The 25,477-nt window shown below is 40.0% G+C and overlaps 1 protein-coding gene across 1 annotated transcript; it reads left to right on the top strand.

Moving 5' to 3' along the window:
- The first annotated feature begins 51 nt into the window (after positions 1-51).
- Positions 52-25,161, top strand: RRP8 (ribosomal RNA processing 8). Its single transcript, XM_074217474.1, has 7 exons — positions 52-163; positions 1,894-2,116; positions 8,329-8,827; positions 9,084-9,213; positions 9,506-9,612; positions 13,492-13,588; positions 14,001-25,161. The coding sequence occupies exons 1-7, from the start codon at positions 71-73 to the stop codon at positions 14,112-14,114; spliced, it is 1,263 nt and encodes a 420-aa protein (XP_074073575.1). The 5' UTR covers positions 52-70; the 3' UTR covers positions 14,115-25,161.
- The last annotated feature ends 316 nt before the right edge of the window (positions 25,162-25,477 follow it).

The raw sequence follows: 25,477 nt of genomic DNA, 5'->3' as shown, positions 1-25,477 counted from the left end.
GCACCGCCTCCTCCCCAGCGGCTCCCGGCGCCGGCCGCGGGGGCGCGCACGCTCGCGCCCTCGGAGCCCCATGTTCGAGGAGCCGGAGTGGGCCGAGGAGCCCGCGGGCCCCCGCGCGGCCCCGCTCCCGCGGCCACGGGCCGGGCCGGCGCCACGCGCCAAGGTGAGTGCTCGGCGGGACCCCCCCGGACCCCGGCTTCCGCCTGCCTTTACTTTTATCCAAAGCTCTGAGTTCCAGATCTCCCCCTCCCCGCCCCTGAGACACGCGTGGTCGTGGCTTTGTAGAAGACTCGAGGCAGAGGACAAAGTGCAAGCGAGAAGGGGAAAGCGGCTGCCCGGGCCCGCAGCCTGCGGCGGCTCGGCCTCGGGGCCCCGGCGTGGGCCCAGCAGCAGACCCCGCGGCGCTGCCGGTGCCCCCGCAGGCCCGGGCTGGGCCCAGCCGCAGACCCCGCGGCGCTGCCGGTGCCCCCGCAGACCCCGCAGCGCTGCCGCTGCCGCCGCAGGCCCCGGCGTGGGCCCAGCCGCAGACCCCGCGGCGCTGCCGGTGCCGCCGCAGACCCGGGGTGGGCCCAGCCGCAGACCCCGCGGCGCTGCCGGTGCCCCCGCAGGCCCGGGCTGGGCCCAGCCGCAGACCCCGCGGCGCTGCCGGTGCCCCCGCAGGCCCGGGGCGGCTCCTTCACCCCGGCCGCAGCCCCGCCGCCCAGCCGGCCCTGCAGCATGTACACATCACCGTCGGATACCACGGCTTCTGTAGCCGATCTCCGATGTGCCGACATCCCTCGGGTTCCTACGCGTAGCCAACACAAAAATAACTAGTTGAAGATTTTTGTACAAATCTTTTTTCCTTCCTTTCTTTTTTTTAGGGGGGGGGTGTCTTTGTGATATAGATCCGTTATTGTTTGTCCTTGGTTCCCAAAGGGGACCTTGACATCAGGCAGGAAATTCTAAAACTTTTGAAATGTTATATATTAAAATTTTTAGAAGGTTCATTGATTTCAAGTCTATCTCTCTAGAATTTTACAGTGTATGAGGGAAACTAATATGAAAGTACTATTTCTCTAGGGTACTTTCTTATTATCTTCCCTCATAACACTGTAAATTCTGGCCAAACTAACCTACTTCCTATTACTTATGTCTAGCATTCCATCTGCCACCTGTGAGCTTTTCTCAAAACAACCCTTCCCTTTGCTTGGGATGTTTTCTCAGGTTCAGCTCCTGTGCCAGCTCCTACTAAAGCTTTTCTTGATCTAACTTCTGCCCCAAGTTGTTAGTGCTTCTTTTTTTTTTTTTTTTTTTTTGGCAAGGCAATAGGGTTAAGTGGTTTACCCAAGGCCACACAGATTGATAATTATTGAGTGTCTGAGGTGGGATTAGCCACTCCTATTAGTGCTTCTCAAAAGTTAACTTTGTGGGGGCCAGTAGGTGGCACACCAGCCCTGGAGTCATGAGTACCCGAGTTCAAATCCCACCTCAGACACCTAATAATTACCTAGCCTTGGGCAAGCCATTTAACCCCATTTGATTTGCAAAAACCTTAAAAGAAAAAAGATAACTTTGTGTTTGCTTTATATATACCCACTATCCTTATAAGTTGTATCCTCACTTGGTCCCCCTCTGCAGTAGGATATTACCTCCTTGATGGCAGGTAGTCATTTGACTTTTTGTCTTGGTATCCCTGTTGATGATTGTAGGTTCCTGTACATAGTAGGTATCTAATAAATACTTCTCGTCAAACTGAATCAGTTTAGTACAGTCCCTGGTTTCTGGATTCCCACTTATTTTCCACTGGGAGTAGGGACAGAAGTAGGCACATACTTGGTTGCAAGGGAGAGAGGTACCCATTAGGGAAGCCAATTTTCCTTCTGTCTTTTTAACTTTTTGTCCTTTCCCTAGGGCCTCAGCCGTCAGCGTCTCCAAGCTACGTTACGGGCACTGCAGACTGAGGCATTGCCTTGCCAGCTTCCTAACCAAGGCAGCAATGACTCCAACTCAGATTCTGACTTTGATGAGGAGAAGAGAAAAAAGAGGAAGAGGACCCTCAAACAGGCTCCACTTATGGAAGAAAATTCAAAGCTATCAGCTCAAGGAATAAAAACTAAAAAAGAAGAAAGCAAAGGTATTGAGGGGGAGGGAAAGAAGAATGTATTTTTCAATTAGTCATATTCATTCTTTCCTCTTCTATTCCAAATAGTAATAATGATACTGTAATGCACCAGTGGTCCAGAACACAGCCCATTTGTACATTCTTATCCCTTGTTATGCACATGTATGTTTTTTCATCATCTTTGATAAAGTGTTCACTGCTGGGTGGACACAGAAAGTCTTTCTCTAAAAATTCAACTTAAATGGCATTAAGTGGGGTATGGCTTCAAGTAATTAGGGAGTCATTCTCTCTCTGTCTTCTGGCCTAAGTCAGACTTCATCTTGAGTATTATTTTCAATTCTGGACACCATGATTTAAAAAGGACATTAATGAGATAGAAGAAAGAGGTAACAGGAGAGTGACTAGCTTTGAGTCCACACCAGCTTAGAATAAGTTGGAAGGAAATTTATCCTGATGATGACAAAACCCAGAAGGATCATTCAAATAACCTTCAGAAGTGTGTTTAGAAGATCTCGTTGGAGATCTTCCACAGGGGCTAGGTGACGTACTGTCAGCTACAATGTAAAGAGAATCTATGAGTTCCTTTTACATATCCGGATTCATGGAACCCCAGAAATCCATCCCCATCCCCTTTCTGTCCCCCTCCTAATTAGGATATGATCTCCTTGATGACAGGCAGTTGTTTGACTTTTGTCATTGTATCCCTATTGATGACCACAGGTGCCTATTCATAGTAAGTGTCTAATAAATATTTCATGTCAAACTGAATCAGTACAGTCCCTTGTTCCTGGGGTTCCTGCTTTTCTCATTGGGAGTAGGAATAGAATGAGCCCACAGAGCTGGGTGCAGGGGACAGGGACCTCCATTAGGGAAGCCTATTCTCTTCTGTCTCTTGACTCTTTATCTTCTTCCTCAGGGCCCTAGCCATCAGCAACTCCAAGCTACATTATTATAGAGTATTCAGGCTATATTTCTCTTTCCCTTCACTCTAGCTGACCAGAGTGAACTAAGTAACTAATTCTTTTTCTGGCATTATTTTTCCTGAATATCTTTTATGCTATGTCTTGTGCATATCATCACTGGTAATCCAGTGTTAGGCTGCTTAAGTTTGCTGTGCTTTTCCCCATTTTGCTCTTGAGACAATCACAGATAGCATCTTTAGGAAAATATTGATGTTAAAAAGATACTATGTGGAATCCTAGAGTAGTGAGAGATCATTGAAATCACTGCACACACATGATTTACCTGTTGGAATTCAGCCTTCTCTCTTCCTCTTAATACATTCTAGGACCATCTTATTTATGGATATGCAACATCTAGTGTGAATATTACTCTGTATACTCATGCATACTGATGGGATGGCTGCCCATCTGCTACTTATAAGTCTAGACCAGATCTGTCAAATGTGAACAACAGAACTCTCCTGTAGCCTGGACCAGATAAAAAGGTATCTGGGATTGTTTAATAAAATAAATTAAAATACAATATAATGTTAATTAATGGCTTTCTGAGTCATTTTTGTGACCAGCAGGAATCAGTTTCTATTTGAGCTTGACTCTGACATAGAGGATAGGCATTCTTCATCTGCTTGTTAGACTCATCTTTTTTTTGTGTCTGCCTATATTAAAGAAGATCTGTAGTATAATGACCTTTGCTGAAACAAGCTTTAGAAGTAGAAACATCTGAAAAATTTCGCTGTCTACTGGGAATTCCTTCTTCAATTGGTCTCTGTATGTGAAATCCTTTGAGAAAATATCAAACGACTTTGATGAGCACAAATCTTATGTCTTATTTAACATTGATCTTTTTTGTTTCATTTGTTACATTTGCATATGATCTTTTTTAAAAAAAAATTAATTTGATTTATATTTTGTAACATTTTAAGTTCCAAACTGTCTCTTTCTCTCCCTCCCTGTACCAGAAGCCACCCTTTGACACAAATAAATGTGTGTATGTATATATGTATATATACATATATATACACATATACATACATATATGTATAGATATATCTCAAACCACACTATGCATACTTCTGTTTATCAGTTTTTTCTCTGAATAGCATCTTTATAGTTGATTTGAGTATAACACTTAGAATAACTTAGCTGTTCAGTTGTTCTTTGAACAGTATTACTATTACTGTATACAACATTACTTAGTTCTGTGATTTTTTTTGCTTTTTGAAAGGCCCTGGGGTTAAAGTGACATGCCTATGATCACTCATCTAGGTAATTATTAAGTGTCTGAGGCTGGATTTGAACTCAGTTCCTTCTGATTCCAGGGCCAGTGATCTATCCACTGTGCCACCTTAACTGCCCCGGTTCCATGATTTTTTTTTAAATAAAATTTTATTTTCTAACATATCTTCCTTTGCATCTGCCTAGTTCTACTCCTCCAACCCCTATGTTATAGAAATTGCACAAAAAACAAAACCTGGGCACCTAGGTGGCACATTGAATAGAGTACCGGAGTCAGGAGTACCTGGGTTCAAATCTGGCCTCAAACACTTAATTACCTAGCCGTGTGGTCTTGGGCAAGCCACTTAACCCCATTGCCTTGAAAAATCTTTTAAAAAAAAAGAAAGAAAAAAGAAAAACAAAACCTCTGCTACAACACAGATATCAAACAAAACCATAGATCATGTCATAAAATATATCTCATTCTGCCCTCTGACTCCATCAGAAGGTGGGTGGCATGTTTTATTATGAGTCCTTTGGAACAGTATTTGATCACTGTTGATCAGAATTCTCGTGTCTTTCAAAGTTATTTGTACAATATCATTATTGTTGCATAAATTGTCCTCCTGGTTGTGCTCATTTCACTCTATATTATTTGTCTTTCCAGGTTTCTATGAAACCCTTCTTCCATCATTTCATAGGATACAATGGTATTACCTCACATTCATGTACCATAACTTATTCAATCGTTCCCCAACTCTGATGGGTATCCCCTCAGTTTCCAATTCTTTACCACCATAAAAAAAATTGCTATAAATATGTTTGAACTTAATTATCTTTTCCCTCATTCTTTGATCTTTTAGGATATAGCCTTAATAGTAGTTTTATTGTATCAAAGGTATGTATAGTTTAATAGTTTAATAACTTTTTGGCAATAGTTCTAAATTGCCTTCCACAATTCCTGAACCAGTTCACAGCCCCACCAACAGTACATTAATGGTATATTAATGCCCCTCTGCATTGGCCATTTTCTTTTCTTTTCTTTTTTTTTTTTTGTCAGTTTTGCCAGTCTGACGTGAGGTAGAATCTCAAAATTCCTACAATTTGCCTTTCTCTAATTATGAGTGATATAGAGAAATATCACTATGGATGTTGATAACTTGGATTTTTTTTCTCTGAAAACTGCCTGTTCATATCTATTGAAACATTATCAATCCGGAGATGACTCTTGAAACTGTATATAATCTTAACATGTGTTGAAGGCACCCTATTTTATAAGCATCATTAAGGCTACTTTTTGTTCTGAATAAAATGTTTTTTTATAATCTCACAAATGGTGAGATCTTATATTTTTTCATTTTCTACTCATTTCAGTCATCTATATCATTTAATGTATTGTTCCACAGAGAAATAAGGCTGTGTCGGGGCGGCTAGGTGGCGCAGTGGATAAAGCACCGGCCCTGGAGTCAGGAGTACCTGGGTTCAAATCCGGTCTCAGACACCTAGCTGTGTGGCCTTGGGCAAGCCACTTAACCCCATTTGCCTTGCAAAAACATTAAAAAAAAAGAAAGAAAAAAATAAGGCTGGGTAGAAAGAATGCTGAACTTGAAGCCAGGGAATCTGAGTTCAAGTTCCAGGTCTACCATTTATTGCTTTTGTGACCTAAGTCAAATCATTAGACTTCTTGAGCCTCAATTTCCTATCTGAAAAATGAGGGAGTTGTACTATGTCCTTTCAGCTCTGACTGTGTGATCTCTTCTCACATTTTCATCAAGGATATTCAGGCAAAAGGTCATTTCTCATAATTCTTTATAAAAGATGATAAAGCATTCATATTGATCTCATTTATCTTTTCAGTTTCTTCTAATTTCCCTCATTTTTTCCTTTTATTTCATTCAACTTTTTCTTATATTAGTTTCACTCTTATTACTGAAGGTTTGAATATTTATAATCATTGTATTATTATGTGCTTTTTCCCCATGGTATTTATTCATTTTTTAAATTTTCTGTATTGGTTTTTCTTGAGGTTTTCTTTTGCCTTCTATTTTTGTTGTTGCTGTTCTGTTTTATTTGCATATTTATTGTGTTTTGAGATAATGGAGGGGCGGCTAGGTGGCACAGTGGATAAAGCACCAGCCCTGGAGTCAGGAGTACCTGGGTTCAAATCCAATCTCAGACACTTAATAATGACCTGGCTGTGTGGCCTTGGGCAAGCCACTTAACCCCATTTGCCTTACAAAAAACCTAAAGAAACATATAAAGTTGAGATAATGGAAAGTGTGCTAGGCTTGGCCATAACCACTCATTTGACTAGCATTCTGGAAGTTTTGATACATTTTTTTTTTAAGGTTAGTTTAGTGTATCCGGTGTATCCATATTGGTCTTTTTAGACAATGTCCCCTCTACCTCCTTATTAGAATCCTTTGTTTGGTGTTGGTATCTTATTCTTGCAGTTTCCTACCCCTCCTTGGCTGCCTTCCATATAAAATATGAAGCCACAGGATCCACCCCATCCTTTCTCTGAACTCTGAAACTTGCTTATTTTACAAGTCCAACTTTCCTCCCAGAATTTCTATACAGGACCAAGATTCTTATAATTTCTTCTTCAGGAGACAGTTTCTCCTTTTTGATGAAATCAGCTCCAGAGCTATTTTGCCTTATCACTTTCTGATAACTCCAAGGATGAAATAAGCAGCTTAACACCCATCTATGAAACAATAAATATTTAAGGGCTATTGTGAGCCAGGCAATATGGCAGGCTTTGGTGACATTGAGACAGAAAGGAAACTGAGACAAAAAGGAAACTGTTGCAGAAAAATCTTATTTGATTACAATTTAGTGTTCTGATCAGTAGAAGTATTTATTACTTGTGACAAGCTGAAGCAGGGAGTTGCTTATAGAAAAGAAAGGCTCCATGGAGCAAATGGGCTTCTGGATTAGAGCTAGTATTCACATCATGCCAGTTCCCAACCGGTCATTCTCTGATTTGGAAATCAGTGTGTTATGTTTCAGAAAAGAGAATAGAGAATTCCTCATCTGCTAGTTACAGTTTGCTTGAGGCATGGGGGGGGGGGGAGGTCAGAGTGTACTCATCTTTTGGTTGTTGCACTAGAACTGGTCTAAAAGAAGGCAAAAGGTAAGCATTAAGCATAACTGCTCATTTACACTTGAAATGGAGACTTATTCTACAGCAGTGGAATTATTCATATCAAGAGGGAAAACATAGTGCCCTTTTCTCTCTGCCAGCATGAGATCCTGTCCTCAAGAATCTTAGATTCTTGTTGTCAGCTGCTCTGCTTTTGACAGAAAAGAGAGTATCATCATATGTCTAGTTAGTTACAATTTCCTACCATTGCTAGATTATTCCTCTCTGCTCTTCCCTGTCATGTCTCATATCGCTTTGCTAAGCTTGTGGTTTATTGTCAAATTTGTCATCTGTTTCCTCCATTTGACTGTTCAGACTGTGGTATTCACAGTCTCTTCCCTGTGGCTCCATGTTTCAGTTCATATAAATATTGAATAGCATGCTCTGGTTTTTGAGGGGTTTTTTAGGAATTCTACACAAGTGAATATCTTGATTTTTTTTTTTCCTACCCATTCTGTTTCTTTTGAGTCCCTTCCAGTCACATCCCAAGAGTCTCAGTGACACTTTTGAATTACTATTTACTTTCCTGGGTTACAGGCTTCAGTTTTCCTTGTTTATAAGCCCATTTACTGACATCAATGCATATGTCTCTGGGCCCAGGGGTATTATTTCTTTTACTATTTCTCATTATTGTTTCATGTGAAGTCCTCAACCTCTCCATTGATATTTTTCTTCAGCTCTATTATACTTGATGCTTTTTATGGGGTCTAGTTTTACTGTTCTATCTGCTTTCCTTCTGTTAGCCTTATCCTTAGAGGGCTAGATTTTGACTTCTCATTCTTGGAAACAATCTGTCTCTAAGCTGGAGAAAAGCTGGGTTTATTTTACAAGGCTTTAGGTTCAGGGGTATTTATTCGGGCCCTCTACCAATAAATAGTGCTCCAAAATTTTACCCCCTGCAGGTTCTGGAGTCCCAAAGAATGATGATCTGGCTCCTATGTATTCCCAGAATAGCCCAGGTCTCAGGACTACCCTGGGCTCAGTGGAAGATGGGAGTAATACAGAGCCAAGGCTGAGCCGGAAACAATGGAGAAACCGTCAGAAAAACAAACGGAGACAGAAGAATAAATTTCTGACCCCAAAGGCACAGAGTGTTGCAGTTCCTAAGGAGAAGACCTCCCCAGGGCTGCTAGGGGAATGTGAGTCAGATTTGAAAGCAGAAGAGCCAGGGCTCTCTCTGGACCGAGGTGGGATGCTTCGGGCAAAGATGAAGCAGCGACTTGAGGGAGCTCGTTTCCGCTTCCTCAATGAACAGCTTTACTCTGTGACCAGCAGTGCCGCGAGCCACATCTTCCAGGAAGATCCTGAGGCCTTTGAGCTCTATCATCGTGGCTTTCAGAACCAAATAAAGCGATGGCCTTTGAAGCCTGTGGACCAGATCGTGAAGGACTTGAAGCAGCGGTAAGTAGGGAGTACTAGGTAAAGGAGGATGGCACAAATGTGGACAGTGTGTTTGAGAGAGGCAGCAGAGGGCCTATGACAGTGAAGAGGTTCTAGGGGGAGAGGGTATGACAGTTCAGTGTTGTGGAACGTTAAGGGGATAATATGAAAGTAAAGACCAACTCTAGAGCATGGGTAGTTCTAAGAGATCGTGTTGGTTAGGGGATGTGACTGAGGAGCACGCAAGCCCTAGACTCTCATTTCTTCGTGTCTGTAGGCCAGCTTCTCTGATTGTGGCAGATTTTGGGTGTGGAGACTGTCGTCTTGCCTCTAGTGTTCGAAACACTGTTCACTGCTTTGACCTGGCTGCACTTGACCCTCGTGTTACCGTCTGTGACATGGCCCGGGTGAGATCCTAGTTATCTCAGACCTGCCTTCCAATAAGAAAGTCATATAAGACTTTAGTTAGCCCCCAAATCCCTGATCTCTCCTACATAATCCCTCATTTTAGCCACAAAGACTTTACTTTTCCCTGGAAATAATCATTTCCCTCTTTAAGCCTCATTTCCCTGGAAACCTTTACTTCCATATATATAAGAACTCAACCCTTGTGAGCCCATGTTTCTTTTCTTGAAGGATTCATGTTTTGGGTGGGGGGTAGTAGGGCATAAGTGGTCATCATTTCCCCTTCTCCTCCAGGTGCCCCTTAAGGATGAGTCTGTGGACATTGCTGTTTTCTGCCTTTCATTGATGGGAACAAACCTGAGTGACTTCTTGAAGGAGGCAAATCGAGTACTGAAACCAGGGTATGAGGACCTCTGGGATCTGGGAGTCTGTGTGCAGAATCTTCCTCCCTCACTCTGTCGACCTTGGTCTGTCCCTCTCCCTAACTCCATCCCCATCCAGCTTTTTAGATTCAGTTCCTAGTTACACACCATCATAGCATCTAGTTCTAGCTGTACCTGTGGAGGCCTCTCCTCTTAATCATTCCTTACAAGGCATCACTCAGCTTCCTCTCGAATGTGTCTTTGAGCCAGCACTTTCTATGTTTAGAAACACGTTAGTTTTTTAGAAAACTCTTCATTCCATGAAATCTATTCTCTGGCTATTCAGCTTCTACTTATTGCCTCTAAGATACTTTAGACCAAGCAGAGCAAATCCTATCCCTCTTTCCTATAATAGACCTGCAGATGTTTGATGACAAAGATCGTGTTCTTCTCCAAGCTAAATATTTCTAATTCTTTCTGTTGATCTACATATGCTTTTATTTCTTGTCCCCTCACCATCCTGGTCACCCTCCTCTGGACATCTATCAGCTTGTCAGTGTGCTTTGTAAATTGTGTGCTGAGAAATGAACAAATCATTAAGATTATGATCTGATTAGGACTCATTTGGACATTACCATAATAGTATAGATTTAGAGTCAAGAATTGTAGAAGGGGCAGTTAGGTGGTGCAGTGGATAGAGCACCAGCTCTGGAGTCAGGAGGACCTGAGTTCAATTGTGACCTAAGACACTTAATAATTACCTAGTTGTGTGACCTTGGGCAAGTCATTTAAGTCACTTAATCCCACTGCCTTGGAAAAAAAATAGAATTGTAGGTGATCAAATTCAATCTCTTTTTAACAGATAAGGGAATTACTATGCCTTTCTTAAGCCTACAATCACATCAGCTTTCCCATCTACCATGTTACAGTGTTGTCTTGTTGAGCTGGCAGTCCACTAAAATGCTGAGGTCTTTTTCATATGTATTCTTGTCTACACCTCACCAGTCCTATACTTATATGAAGAGATTTTTGAACTTTCAAATGGGTGATAGACCTGCCAAATGGCACCTGATCTTTTGCTCAGTACAGGAGTCCTCTAGGATCTCTTTCTGACCAGCTGTTCAAAATCCCCTACTGTCCCTGGATGCTACTGCTGTGCCCCATAGCTCATATCATTTCTAACATGCTAGAGTACTGACTCATTCTCACCCCAGTGTCTACAGACATCTCTTTCTGCCTTCTTAGCTGGAAAAATGATTCACTGTGACTTTTTTTTGCAATTTTGCTGCTCATAATTCTGTTTGATGTTTTCTTTGGTCATTTTGTACTAGAGGTTTGGTAGCTGTGACCTTTCACTCTGCCATCTGGATGTCATCCTGGATGTCATTATGTAATACAAGGATTCCCAAATGGCATGTCTCAGAAGAAAAAACTTCAGGAGTGCTAATGGTTCAGTATGAGTTTGAAGCTAGTGATGAGTGAAAGTGATCCTAGGGGCAGCTAGGTGGCACAGTGGATTGAGCACCGGCCTTGGAGTCAGGAGTACCTGGGTTCAAATCTGGCCTCAGACACTTAATAATTACCTAGCTGTGTGGCCTTGGGCAAGCCACTTAACCCCATTGCCTTGCAAAATCTAAAACAAAAACAAAACAAAACAAAAAAAGAGATCCTAGGTGATCCCTGTACTCTATCACCCATTTTCTAGTTCAGGATCTAATTTTTTTTTAAGGTGGAAAGGAGAGGTACAGTCATGAGAAAACAGGACCCTACCTAGATAACAACTACAGTGCACATCAGGAGGGCAGTGACATCTCATTGGAAGCACCAAAAAGCCCTCACAACCAGCCAGAAAAGGAAAAAGGATATAAAAATCTGAAGCTCTGGCTAGTCATTACCACCTCCACCCTAACCCCTCCCTGATGAACAGAGTCCACCTCTAGCAAAGTCAAGAAGTGATCTGGAAAAATGAGCAAACAACAACAAAAAAGAATTCCTATGTTGACAGGGAAACTTCTAATACAAATTCAGAAGATGATTTGAAAAATATCTACAAAGTGAAGTATTCAAGAAAAATACAATAATTCTTAGTCCAACAATAATTCTTAGAAGAGCCAAGGAGATTTTTTTACTATTCTATTTTCTTTTTCTTAATTACATGCAAAAAATGTTAATATTAATTTTTTATAAAATTTTTGAGTTCTAGATTTTCTCCTTTCCCTTCCCTAAGATGGTAAGCAATTTGATATAAGTAATCTATATAATAAAACATAAGAGATTTTTTTAAAAGAGCAAAAAGGTTATAAAAATCAAGTAAGAGCAGTTGAGAAAATGAAAATAATGCAAGAAAATTATGAAAAGAGAACTAATCACTTAGTAAAGGGCACAAAAAATGCCGAAGAAAATAACTCCTTAAAAATCAAAATTGAGGGGCAGCTAGGTGGCGTAGTGGATAGAGCACTGGCCTTGGAGTCAGGAGTACCTGGGTTCAAATCTGGTCTCAGACACCTAATAATTACCTAGCTGTGTGGCCTTGGGCAAGCCACTTAACCCCATTTGCCTTGCAAAAAAAAAAAATCAAAATTGACCAAATGGTAAAAGAGTACTAAATGTCACTGAAGAAAATAATTCCTTAAAAATAAGAATTGACTGAATTGAAGCTAATGATTCCATGAGATATCAAGAAACAATAAAAAACAAAGTCAAAAGAATGAAAAACTAGAAGAAAATCTGAAAATATCTCATAGGTCTTGATCTTCACTTCCAATTTGGATCTTTGCATGTACTTCTGAAACCCACCTTGGTTGATGAACTAGGCTATTTGGGAATCATTGACGTTTGGGCTATCAGAATTCTATTCTTCAGAATCTCCTGATACTGAGGTCAACTTTCCTTGCATGATCTTCAGATCCTATGATCCTATTTATCCTCCAATTTACACTCAACTACCCTCCCATCTCTAGGGTCTGAGGGAGAGGGGCTTCTCTTCTTATCAAGTTCTTATCAATAATGGTCAATGTCAGTAAACTTTTTAAGTGCCTGATATTTGTCAGACATTGTACTCAGCTCTAGGATACCTTCAGGGAGATTACAGTCTTTTTTTGGTTTTGGTTTTTGTTTTTTGTTTTTTTGATTTTTGCAAGGCAATGGGGTTAAGTGGCTTGCCCAAGGCCACACAGCTAGGTAATTATTAAGTGTCTGAGGTCAGATTTGAACTCAGGTACTCCTGACTCCAGGGCCAGTGCTCTATCCACTGCACCACCTAGCTGCCCCTTGAGATTACAGTCTAATAGGGAAAGACAATATATAAAAGAAAGCTGAGAAGTTAGGAAAGTCCCCAACATTGTAATAAAGTGGAGAAGTCAGAGAAGAACAAAATGAGTATAACTGGATGGGAATCTAAGGAGAGATCATTTTTACTTAAGCAACCAGTTCCTTCCTTGTTGGTGAGAATTGGGTCTAGAGTGGCAGTTCCCCTTGTTTCCTAAAAGTATTTGAGGAGATTGGAGATGACTAAGTTTTCTTCCATTCTAATCCATAGTACTTAAGATAAATCAGTTTTCCAGCCTTTTTTTTTTGGCAGAGAAAAAGCTCTAACAGATATTTAGATAGTTGAAATAACCTACCATAACCATATCATGTCTATGTGCCAGACCTGTAAGTCTGCCCAGTGACAACTGTCACTTGACAGTGACAGTATTGCTTCTGTTCATTCCTTTATTACTCTTCATCTAGATGCTTTCCTGAGTTACTTTCTTAATTATATCAGTGCATCTTAATATATACACTGATAATTCACACACACGCACACACACACACACACACACCTATTCCATTCATTTGAATAGACTATCCTGAGTTGTTCTCCTCTATCCTCTGTCATGATTCCTTCCTCCTCTCATTTCTTTTCTTTCCCTACAGAGGCCTGTTGAAAGTAGCGGAGGTAGCCAGCCGGTTTGTGGATATGAGGGCTTTCTTGGGAGCCTTAGCCCAGTTGGGCTTCCAGCTTGTCTCCAAGGTAAAAGGGACTCGCTCTTTCTCTCAGTTCCCCTTAACCCCCTACCCCCCCCCCAAAACTCATGCTGACATGTGGGTTAGGCCCTGCCACCAGATTTGAGCCATGTCTGTATCCATCCTGAGTCATTGTGTCTTATGCTAGATAAAATGAGAAGTTTTGCTATGAAAAGTGTGAGAAGGGATAATATTCATTGACTCAGCTGCTCAAACCTTTTTTGTAGAAATTAGACAAAATGTTGACCCCTGAGGAACTGATGCCTAGGGAAGAGAGCCTCTCATGGCAAAGATTGATGGCAACCCTTTTCTACCCTGCCCCCCCTCCATTTCAGCCCAGCATCAGGGGGATGTGAAGAGGGCCATAGAAGAAGATAATACTTAGTTCGCTACCTCTGATCCATCTCCTCTCCTTCCAGGATCTGACCAACAGATACTTCTACCTGTTAAACTTCAACAAGATAGGACCTCCCAAGGCTCAGGGTTCCCTTCGAGGGCTGACTTTGAGGCCATGTCTGTATAAACGCCGATGACTCAGTCCTACTCCTTTCTGCCTCCACCCTGCCTGAGGCATCAGAACAGCTCAGCAATGAGGGTCCCTTGAGAGAACCAGCTGTACCAGGTCACAGATGAAGACTCAGTCTGAATTCATACAATGCACAGAAGGACATTGGCAGCAGGGCAGTTTTTCAGAGGGAATCCATAGATGTGAGGTCAAGCTTGACTGGGGCCCTGGCCACTTGTAAAACTGAATAACAACATCTCTTTGGTCCCCCACCCCCACCCCCATCAATGAAATAAGAACTGGAGGTTAGGTGATATCTGAGAGCCAGCCCGGCTCTAAGTATAAGGATGTGGGCAAGGGGGGAGCAGGGCAGTAGGGAGAAGGTGCCCCCATCCCACTTTCCATATTTTATTGAATAAAACTGTGGTGGGATTTGATTCTTTCTGTTAACTCTCTCCTTCCTCTCTTCTGACTTACTTGCGTGATCCATGCCTTGCAGCAAATTTTATTCCCTAGATTGAAATAAGAGACAGAAATAAGCCTAGAAGAGGCTGCCTGGGTGAGATAAGAGGTCATATTCTGTTCTAAGTGGGCAGGAAGGTCCCTAACCTGGACCTTGGAGAATACTGGCATTAGGTCCAGTCAGAGGTGTACCGAAAGTTGTATATCAAAAGATATTGTATTACTAGGAGAGACAGAATCTAAGAACACTAGATACTTTTTAAAAAAAAAAAGCTTACCAACTCCTGCTTTTATATCAGTCTTTTCTGAATGTATCTCCCTTTCTAGCAAAGGAATAATTGAGCAAAACCCTTTCTTTGTATTTTAGTGCTTCAGATAGTCTACTAGCATTTATATCCTTGTATCCCCTTTCTAAGGGAAAGAGTGCATAGCTATTACATTCACGTACCACATTTTTGTTCTCTCGTTTTTCAGTCATGTTTTACTCTTCATGACAACAATAATCAGTGGGTATACTTTGGTTTCATCATTTTGCTACTGCAGAACCACTATAATTTGCATTTCTCTTACTGGTAATGGCTTGGAGCATTCTTTTATGAGGTTAATATTCTACATTTCTTCTTTTTAGAACTGTTTGTATCCTTTGACCACTTATCTTTTTGACTTTTAGAGTCCAAATCACACAAAATCTATATTGCATATTCCCCTGTATTGTTCATGAAACTGGTTTAAGGGTTCCTTCCTCAATAGGACCCAGCTATTACAGATTCTGCTCCTTGTGCCCAGAAGGAATGTTCTTTTGGCATGATGTTCTCTCTCAACTAGGCACAGAAGGGGTGGTTTTTCTGTCTTTACTGATATATTTAGCCCAGGCCCAGTGGTTTAGAGGAAGTGTAAAAGAGAGTACCACCACTTAGCTTTCTGTGTCTCTGGAGCATCTTCACAAGGTCATACCAAGGGCAAGAGTTAGTAGCACTCATCTATGCCCTCCACATGCCAAAGTAAAAATCAGTTTCTTGAATAACTTTCAGTGGTTCAGTTCATTATCCATAGAGCTTATGATGATCCAGTTAACTAGGAATGCATGTGGAGTTCCTAGTGATCTGAGGAGTTCCTTAAAGAATGTTGGGGGTAGGGGAGAAGGAGCATGTCATTCCATGAAAGGAATGACAGTGTCATGTGGTGATCTTGGGAGAGCAGGAAGCAAAGTAATATAGCCATACTGATTATCACCTTTTTAGTGCATCTTGCTCCTATTTTCCTTGGTGAGTGCCATGGCCTTTGATTGACTGACAACTCAATATTCAGTCTGAGGGATCCCAGTTCTTTAGGTCCTCCTAGGGTATAGGAAAGGCATTGCTAGCCTGGACAAGGCCTTTAACAAATCTACAATCATAGCTATGACCTTGAAACATCAGAAAGTACCAAATTACAAATCACAGACTGGGTCAACAGTAAGGTGTAAAGCAGCCATAGTCCAGGTAAAGGAACTCCACCACATTGACTGTCAGTCAGCAAACACTGTGCTAAGAGATGGATATACAAAGAAAAGATAATCCCTACCCTTAGGGTTCACAATCAAATGGGGGAGTCATTGATCAAAAAGGACAAACACGTCCCAGGGTAAATGGAAAATAACAGAGGGAAGATAATCAAATTAAGAGGGGCTGGGAAAGGCTTCCTGTAGAAGATATGATTTTATTTGGGATTTAAAGTAAGGAAAACAGGCAAAATTTATGTAGAACATTGTGGGCATGGGGAGGAGGGATTGGATGGTGGGGGAGACAACCAGAGAAAATGCACCAAACCAAGAGGTGAGTATCTTGTTTATGCAACAAAGAAGTCAGTGTCCCTTGATTGGAAATGTAGGAGGGGCTAAATTATAAAGGGCTTTAAAAATCAAAGAATTTTGTATTTGATCCTGGAGGCAAAAGGGAGTCAATGGAGCTTATTGAAAAAGAGGAATGACGTGATCAGACTTGTGCTTTAGGAAAATCATTTTGGTGATTAAAGGAAGAATGGGTTGGAGTGCATAGAGCCTTGAGGCAGTTGAGTCCTCTAAAAGGGTATATTAATAGTCTAGGCATAAGGGTTTTGTTATGGCCCAAGTATGAGGTAAAGGCCTGTTCCATAATGGTGTCATCATCAATGGCAAATGGGAATGTGAAAGCAGTAATAATTTCTCGTAACTATTTTGTGATATTAACTCCCTTTAGAGAATACTAGGCTTCATATCAGATCTCCATGCCTTGTTAGAAATTAATTACAAGCCCAGGAGGGATGCAAAGAAACCATACTCCCAGGAAGGCAAGAGAAAAATTCAGGAAGAGATACAAAGATGGACCTTGGATACAACTTCTATGTTTAGACTACTAAGGATGATTATCTTTTCCTCTCATTTTTGAATATGCCCCTGTCTTCCTTAGTTCCTTGGTAACTATTTAAGATGGTCTCCACCTATAGGATTTTGTCAGTCAATCCTAGAGTAAGATTTAATTCTAATCTATATTTTTAGGGTTCACAGGAGCATTTTTGAGAGATGTTGTAAAGGTGATTTGACAGGCCTTGAGAACAACTTGGATAAGAGGTCTGCTGGAGGGGGGGAGAAGTGAAATAGTGAATTTTTGAGAATTATTCCTAGGCTGTGAGCCTAGGGACTGGAAGGAATTGCTGTCTTCAATAACAGGAAAGATAGGAGAGGGGGAAAAACTAGGGGAAAAGATAATTTCCTTTTTGGACATGTTGAGTCTAATGAATGTCTGCTCTGAAGAGTCAAAGATGATTGGAGATATAAGATCAGAAATCAATAGAGTTTAGGGAAGGACAGGTAAATTAGAAATTATAAAGATGGTAATTAAATTCATGGAATCTGAAGAAATCATCAAGTGAAGTAGTATAGACCTAGATGAGAACCCTGGGGAATACCTGTGGATAGAGAACGTGATCTAAAAGAGGTTCCAGTGAAGGAGATAGAAGCAGCATCCCAAAAATCCAGAGAAAAAGTTTTAAGGGAAAGTGATCAACAATGACAAAGGCTACAGAGAGGTTGAAAAGAATGAAGATTAAGAAAAGGCTATTGGCTTTGCCAATTACGAGATCTTTGGTAACTGAAGAATAGTTTTGATGGAATTATGAGATCCATTGTTAAGGATTGAGAAATGAGCTATCTTTCAATACAAGATAGCTTTCTTTAGGAATTTAGCTACAAAGAGCATAAGAGACAGAGCAATAGTTATCTAGAGTGATTTTTTTTTGAGCATAGTAGAGTCATGGCCATATTTGTAAACAGTAAAAAGGGACCCAGTAGATAAAGATAGATTGAAAAATAAATTAGAGATAATGGGACAACCTGGAATAAGATTTTGAGCAGTTAGCCTTGATAAAAGAAGGTATGTGAAAAGGCCAGAAGGCATAGGTGATAAAAGATAAAGACTGGAGAGGAGAAGTCATGGCAAAAATCTCAATTTTTTTCATGTGAGAGGCAAGGTTCTCAGCTGAGAGGATGAGGTGGGAAGAGAGCTACTAAAAGCATGAGTTTCCAAACTTTTAGCTCCTCTGGGCTGCATCGCTCAACAAATAAAATTTAATTTGACTACAATGTAGCCCATATTACCAATGAATATAGAAATAAAATGCAATAATGTAATAAAGTATAGACTTTGAAGACCTCATGTAATCTAAGGACCATGTTGGGCATGCTAGAGGTTTGAGGATTGCAAATGTTTGGTAGAGTAGGGAGTAAACTGATAAACATATGATAAGGAGGGCCCAGTTGAGATTCTATAACAAATTTGATGGTTGTGTACCCAATCAGAACAGTTGGGTGACTGTTGGGACTTGTGTATGGGAACATTGTAAATTATCTTCACCTGGTGCCTTTGATCATCAGAGCCTTGTTCTACTAAGTGCCACAGGAGTGGGAGTGAATTAGAGACTGGAAAGGTATTTATTCACTGGTGTTTTGGTGAATAAACTGAGCACTTGATGGAGTACTTGTCTCCTTGTATCCTACCCCTCCAACACTCACCTGGGGAAGATTGAAAGAGTCCAGAAGTGGGACTCAATATAGGAGTCTGGAAAGGGACTCTACAGGCAACTTTCTCCTCTTTAATTCACCAGCACAGGTATAGGGTCAAATGCTGCAGAAGATAGGAATGATCCATAACCAAGGTTGGCAGGGCGTAATCAGTGAAATGCTCTAAGGCAGCTGGGGATAGATTCAGGATAGGCAAAAATGGAGAGTGGCTCCTGCAAGGGAGATGACCTGTCATAAAGTTGGAGGTCATGATGTACATGAATGATAGGGTTTGGTAAGGGAAGAGTGGTGGAAAACCTTGTTAGATAAAGGGATTTAGGAATTCTTTAATGTGGAGGTAGTACATATGTAGGTAAAAGCAAGATCAAAATTATAACCATCTTTGTGTGTGGTTATGGTAGGATAGAGTCATGGAATTGAGTAGATTGAGGAATTTGATGGTTAGGGTGTGAACCCATATGTGAAGTCTCCTAGAATGAGAATAAGAGTTGGGAAAGAAAAATTATGTAGGGGATGGACCTAGAGGTCTATAAAGATCGGCTCTCAGGATTCTGGTTGGGTGGTAGAATTAGTAGCATGAACTTCAAAGAAGGAGAGGTTACTCAGAGGTGGATGATTGGGGGGCGGGGTTAGAACCCAGAAATGGTATTTGGAGAGCAAATTGCCTGCACCAGTGAGTCGAGGAAAATGAGTGAAAGTATAGCAAGTATTAGCATGACCAGAGACACTACCCTAGGGGAGGGATGGGGAGGGGAATGGAAGGAGTGAAATAAGAGATTTAAGATGAAGATCTTTGCCTATAGAACAAGAATTCCATAGTAGTACAGTGGAAGAGGAAGGTCTAATTAGAAGTTTGGGTTGAGAGGGTTGAGGGAAATTAGATGGAGGGGTATGAATTTAGTTTGGATAATAAGATTTAGAATCCCAGGGATGTTGGATGTGATTGGCTATTAACGTTATCATCAGGAGGAAGGTGCACTCCTCATCCCAAAGATAACTACAACAAATGGGAGGTCGCATTTCATTAACTTTTTTTTCCCTTCAAAGGCTGGAAATTAGGAAGCGGTACAGTAGAAAATTGGAACCTGTATAGCAAGAGAAGAAAGTCACACTACCCATCAACTTTCTTTTTCCTCTTCCCTCAAGGGATAAGCAAGCTGGAATGGAAGGCCTGAGGTTTCTCTTTAACCAGAAATTTAACACATTATGGAGATCAGGCTGGCAGCAAGTGATGGGAATTATTTCATACTGGCACAAATGGAAGTTGGCTTGGCCTGTGAAGCCAGTGGACTAAATAATTTGAAGGTCAAAGTCCTACTGGCTGCAGATCCAATGATTCTCTTCCCCTCCCCCCCCCCCAAGTTGGTCCTCCAGGTACCAATCTAACATGGGTTTCAGAATCTCATGAATTAGCAGGGACTTCAGAGACCAGCTGTTTCATTCATTCATGAATGGCAATCTGCAACCCCAACAAATGGTCATCCAGCTCTGGTCAAAGACTCAGTAATGAAGAATCTGCTAGCTAGTTGAGGGCTTTTTTGTTGGGGTTTTTTTTAATGGCAAAGCAATGAGGTTAAGTGTCTTGTCCAAGGTCATACAATTAGGTCATCATTAAAGTCTGAGATTGGATCTGAACTCAGGTCCTCCTGACTCCTGTGCCATCTAGCTGCCCTATCAAGTTCTTTCAAGGGCCAAACTAAATACTTCTCTTTTATCATAGGACAATCCTTCTAGAAATCTGCTCTGACATGCCACTTAATCCTTTTCTGATAAGATAAAATTGAGACATTAACCATTCATGTTGTCTCCATTTTATCCTGGCCTCAGATGTCTGAATTACAATTCATTTCTAAAATATGGCACACAGAATTGAATATTAAATTTTTGGCCTCCGTGTCACATTGTTAACCTAAGTTGCTTGTAGTCTGCTAAAATTCCCAGGTCTTTCCTCCCTAAACTGGTCGATTTTGTATTGGTGCAGATGGTTATTTTATTTTTTAAAAATTTTTTTATTAAAGATACTGAGTTTTACAATTCCCCCCCATCTTACTTCCCTCCCCCCCATGGAAAGTAATCTGTCAGTCTTTACTTTGTTTCCATGTTGTACATTGATCCAAATTGAGTGTGATGAGAGAGAAATCATATCCTTAAGGAAGAGACAAGAGGTCTAAGAGGTAATAAGATCAGACAATAAGAAAGCAGATAGTTATTTTAAACATGTGTAGCCTTTAGTAAATTTAAATTTAAAAAATCCTTAATAAATTTCATCTTTTAGAGAAAATTGGAGTATTAATGAATGATAAAAACATAGCGTGAGAGAACCCTAACTTGAATTTAAAGGACTTGCTTTGAATGTTGACCAGATGCTAGTTGTATGGTCTTAGGTAGACTACTTCAGCTAGACTTGTATGGAGGCTATGGTTTTTGTACTTCTCACCTCAAGGTTGGGAAATAATTTCATAATAGTTGTTTACAAAAAACTGTCTCCTTCCTCAACCATGCACTAGAAAAAGCCAGTATTTGGCCCAGATGTATATGTATGTAAAACCATATATACTGTATGCATTTCTATTTCTCAAGTTTCTCTCTGGAGATACTCTGAAACATCTGTATAGGTTCTTTATAGTTGATTTAAGTATAATATTCAGGATAATTTAGTTCCCATTCTTCAAACAATATTGCTGTTACTGTATACAATATGTCTTGGTTTTTCTTACTTCACTTATTATTTCATGTAAATATTTCCATGTTTTTCTAAAATCAACTTCATTATTTCTTTTTTGTTTGGTTTTTTTTTTTAGGTTTTTGCAAGGCAAATGGGGTTAAGTGGCTTGCCCAAGGCCACACGGCTAGGTAATTATTAAGTGTCTGAGACTGGATTTGAACCCAGGTATTCCTGACTCCAGGGCCGGTGCTTTATCCACTGTGCCACCTAGCCACCCCAACTTCATTATTTCTTATAGCACAATAGTATTCCATTAAAATTGTATACAACTTGATAAATCATGTTCCATTTGATGACTATCTCAATTTCTAGTTTTTTGCTATCAAAAAGAGAGCTGCTATAAATATTTGGGGTCCATAGATTTTCCTTTTTCTCTGATCTCCTTGGGAAACAGACAAAATAGTGGTATTGCTAATTCAAAGGGTATCTACAGTTTTTATAGCTCTGAACATAGTACCAGACTGCTCTCCAAAATAGCTGGATTGATTCATGATTTCATTATCAGTGCATTAATGTCTCAATTTTTCTACATCCCTTCCAACATTTGTCATTTTCTCCTTCTTTTAGCCAATCTGATAAATTGTTTTCATTCACATTTATCTAATCAATATTTAGAGCATTTTTCACTTTTTAGCTTTGATTTCATCATCAAAAAAACTGCCTTTTCATAGCTTTGACCAATTATCAATTGACTCATTTCTATAAATTTGACAAAGTTCTCTGCAGTATGAGAAATTGTCCATAAAATAACCCCCAACCCTCTATTTTTCTGCTTTCCTTCCAATCTTGGCTTCATTATTTGTACAAAAACTTTAATATAATCCGAATTATCCATTTTACATCTCAATATTTTTTATTCAGAAATTTTTCTTCTATCCATAATCTCACATTCTTCTGATTTACTTATATCTCTCTTTATAGCTAGGTCATATAGCCATTTTTGTAAATGGTATAAGATATTGGTCTATATATCAGGGATGGGGAACTCATTTGGTTTGGCACTGCCATGGGAACTGAAGGTAAGGAGCTTTTTTAGGAGTGAATTAAATGTTGGACCAAATATAGTTGGTTAATTTTTAAATTAATAATCTTGTTTGTCCCTCAAATGATGTTATAAGTATCCAAATGGCCCCTGGCAGGAAAAAAGGTTTCCTACCCCTGGCCTAAACCCAGTTCCTACTATACTGCTTTCCAGTTTTCCCAACAATTTTTCTTAGATGTTGAATTCTTACCCCACAAGCTTAAATCTTTACATCTATCAAACACAAGGTAACTATAAACATTGTGTATTGTTTATCTACTCTGTTCCCTGATCCACTTTTATATTTCTTAGCCAATGCCAGAATAGTTTTATAGTTAGCCTTATAGCACAGATCTTCCTTTACTTTTAAAATGATGTTCCTGATTTTGGTTCTTCCTAGCACAAGATTAAGTAGAACTGTTATCTGGCTCTTCTCAATATTCTCCACTTTAAATCTTTTGTATAAAAAAGTTTTATAATTGTTTTGCTTTCGTTCAAAACACTCAACTTTGCCACATACTCCCTAAATGGCCCCCCTTAATTGGGCCTCAGTTTCTTAGCAGGTAATACTCTCAGGTATTTTAAATAAAATTATTTCTTACAAGGTTTTGTTGGTTTTAAATAGAAATGCTGATGATTCATGCAGCTTTATTTTGTATCCTGCTAGTTTGCTATAATTGTTTCAACTTTTTAGTTGAATCTTTTGGATTTTCTAAGTATATCATCAGCAAAGAGAAAGTATTACCTTAGTGTCCATTCTTATTTTTTGCTGTTAACTTTTCTAATACATATTTAATAATATTGGTAATAATGGGCATCCTTGTTTCATTCCTTTTGGGGAAGACTTCTAAACCTTAGTTTTAGGTTTATATTATCATTTTAAAGAAAAATCCATTTGTAACTCATGCTTTCAAATTTTTTTATAGGAGTAAATTTTGTATTTTGTCTCAGCATATTGATTTAATCATGATTTTTGTTACTTTTGTTAATATCAGTTTTGTTGATTTTTCTTATGTTAAACCATCCCTGTACTCCTGGTATAAATCCCACTTGATTACAAGGTGTAATTTTTGTGATATATTTTTGTAGCTTCCTAGTATTTTTTGCATCTATATTTATTGTCCTTTGATTTTTATATTCTTCCTGGTTTAGATATCGGCACATTTCATAAAAGGAGTTTGATAGGACCATTAGTTGATCTTTAAATGTTAGAATTCACTTGTAATTTCAACTGGTTGATGCTTTATGAAACTCATTTATGGCCATTCCATTTCACCTTGTTAAATTGACACATAATTGGGTAAAATAATTGTTTTGATTTCAACTTCGTTAGTGATATATTCACAATTTTCATTTTTGAAACTAGGTATTTGATTTTATTTATTTTTTGCAAGGTAATGGAGTTAACTGACTTGTCCAAGGTCACATGGCTAAGTAGTTGTTAAGTATTTGAGGCCGGATTTGAACTCAGGTACTACTGAATCCAGGGTCAGTGCTCTGTCTACTGCCCCATCTAGCCACCCATTTTTTTTTTTAAATTAACCAGTGGTCTATTTTTTTTTTGCCATAAAATCAACTTCTGTATTTAATCAATCATTTACTTAAATTCAGCCTTATTACACCTTTTGTGTGTAGGATTTCCAATTTGGGTTTAACGAGGGATTTTTGCAGTATTTTTGTTTATATGGTTTATTGTCTGCTTATTCTCTATTGATATAAACAATTAAGCCTTTAATCATTCCCATGTTTTCAGTGCCCATCCTCACCTCTTTGAATATGCTACACTAATCTAGTAAAAAATTCCTTGAGGGGAGATTTTTCATTTTTGTCTTTGGGTTCCTTACACTAAGCTCTTGGTTCATAGTAGGCAATACTTGTTTGATGTACCCAGAACTGTGTGTGATCTTGTGCTCACTAATCCTGCTATACAAGTTCTCCAATAAATATCTGTTCCACCCCCACCCCCATCCTGAGATGGTGGGCAAGCAGCTGTGGTGAGGATCCTTTGACCTCACCACAGTGACTAGTGACTAGTTTCATTTAAAACACAACTTTGCCATACTCCCTAAGTGACCTCAAAGACCTCCCTCAACTGGGACACAGTTAAATGAGATTCCTCCCCCTTCAGGAATATGGAAATGCCTTGCTCTCCTGAATGCCACTTCCTCTCAAGAAAGAACCCTGGCCTGGACTCCTAGGTTGTTCCTTCTGTCCACACTCAATAGCCACTAAGGGACTATCTTCTCTCAAGAGAACAAGTATTTCATGCCTTTTTGCACATGTGCATGTGGGCATTTCTAGCCTAAACATAAGCCTTCTTTAAGGAGAGAAGAGACACCTTGTTGTAAGGGGTTAATAGAGTACATGGCCATGGGGAGTTCATCCTGAGAGTCACTGAGACCTGGGACAACAGGAATGTCCATACCAGAGTGCTCTGAACTCAGGAAGGAGCTCTGGCCCTTCTGTTTGTTCTCTGCCTTTCATCCTTGTTGAAGATTCTCAGGAAGGAGCTTTGGTCCTTATCTCTCTGCCTTTCATCCTCATCCTGTTTAAGCCAGGATACACACCTTTGTGGCATGCCCATTACTCTTACACAGTGCCTGGAGATGAGGAATGTTGATAACAGGGGGACTAGGCTTATACATACCCTTACTCAACTATGTGAGTTAGAGATGTAGAGATGTAATGTCCTGTTAATAAAACCTGTTACACATCTCTCCTGGTTGAACTCTCATTATTGAACATGCTGGCCGTGTCCATGTGGCACCATGAAGACCTTGGAAAGGTAGGACCCAGCTGCCCAAAAGGAAAAATCAAAGGACTTTTCACCTTGTAGCCAGGATTTGTCTTCCTTTGAATGCTGCATAGCAGGAGTTTCATAAATCAAAGGCCTTTAATTTTTTATATTTAGAGGTATAATTATTGGATTCTTGAGATTCTCCAATTCGGCAGTCTACACCAAGGAATAAATATTGGGGTAATCTGCTACACAAATCCTGCATACTATCATTTCAAGAAAAATCACGTATGAAAAAAGTTCTTCATAGAAGAGAAGTTGGTATCAGATTGTGGGGGAGACCAGTCCAGTTATGACCTTGAGCAGTAAGAAATCTTCTAAAGTGGGCCTCAGAGAATGAGCCTTTGACA

Source organism: Macrotis lagotis, chromosome 1, assembly GCF_037893015.1.
Source record: "Macrotis lagotis isolate mMagLag1 chromosome 1, bilby.v1.9.chrom.fasta, whole genome shotgun sequence".
Taxonomy (NCBI): Eukaryota; Metazoa; Chordata; class Mammalia; order Peramelemorphia; family Peramelidae; genus Macrotis; species Macrotis lagotis.
This window is presented reverse-complemented; position numbering and strand designations above follow the sequence as displayed.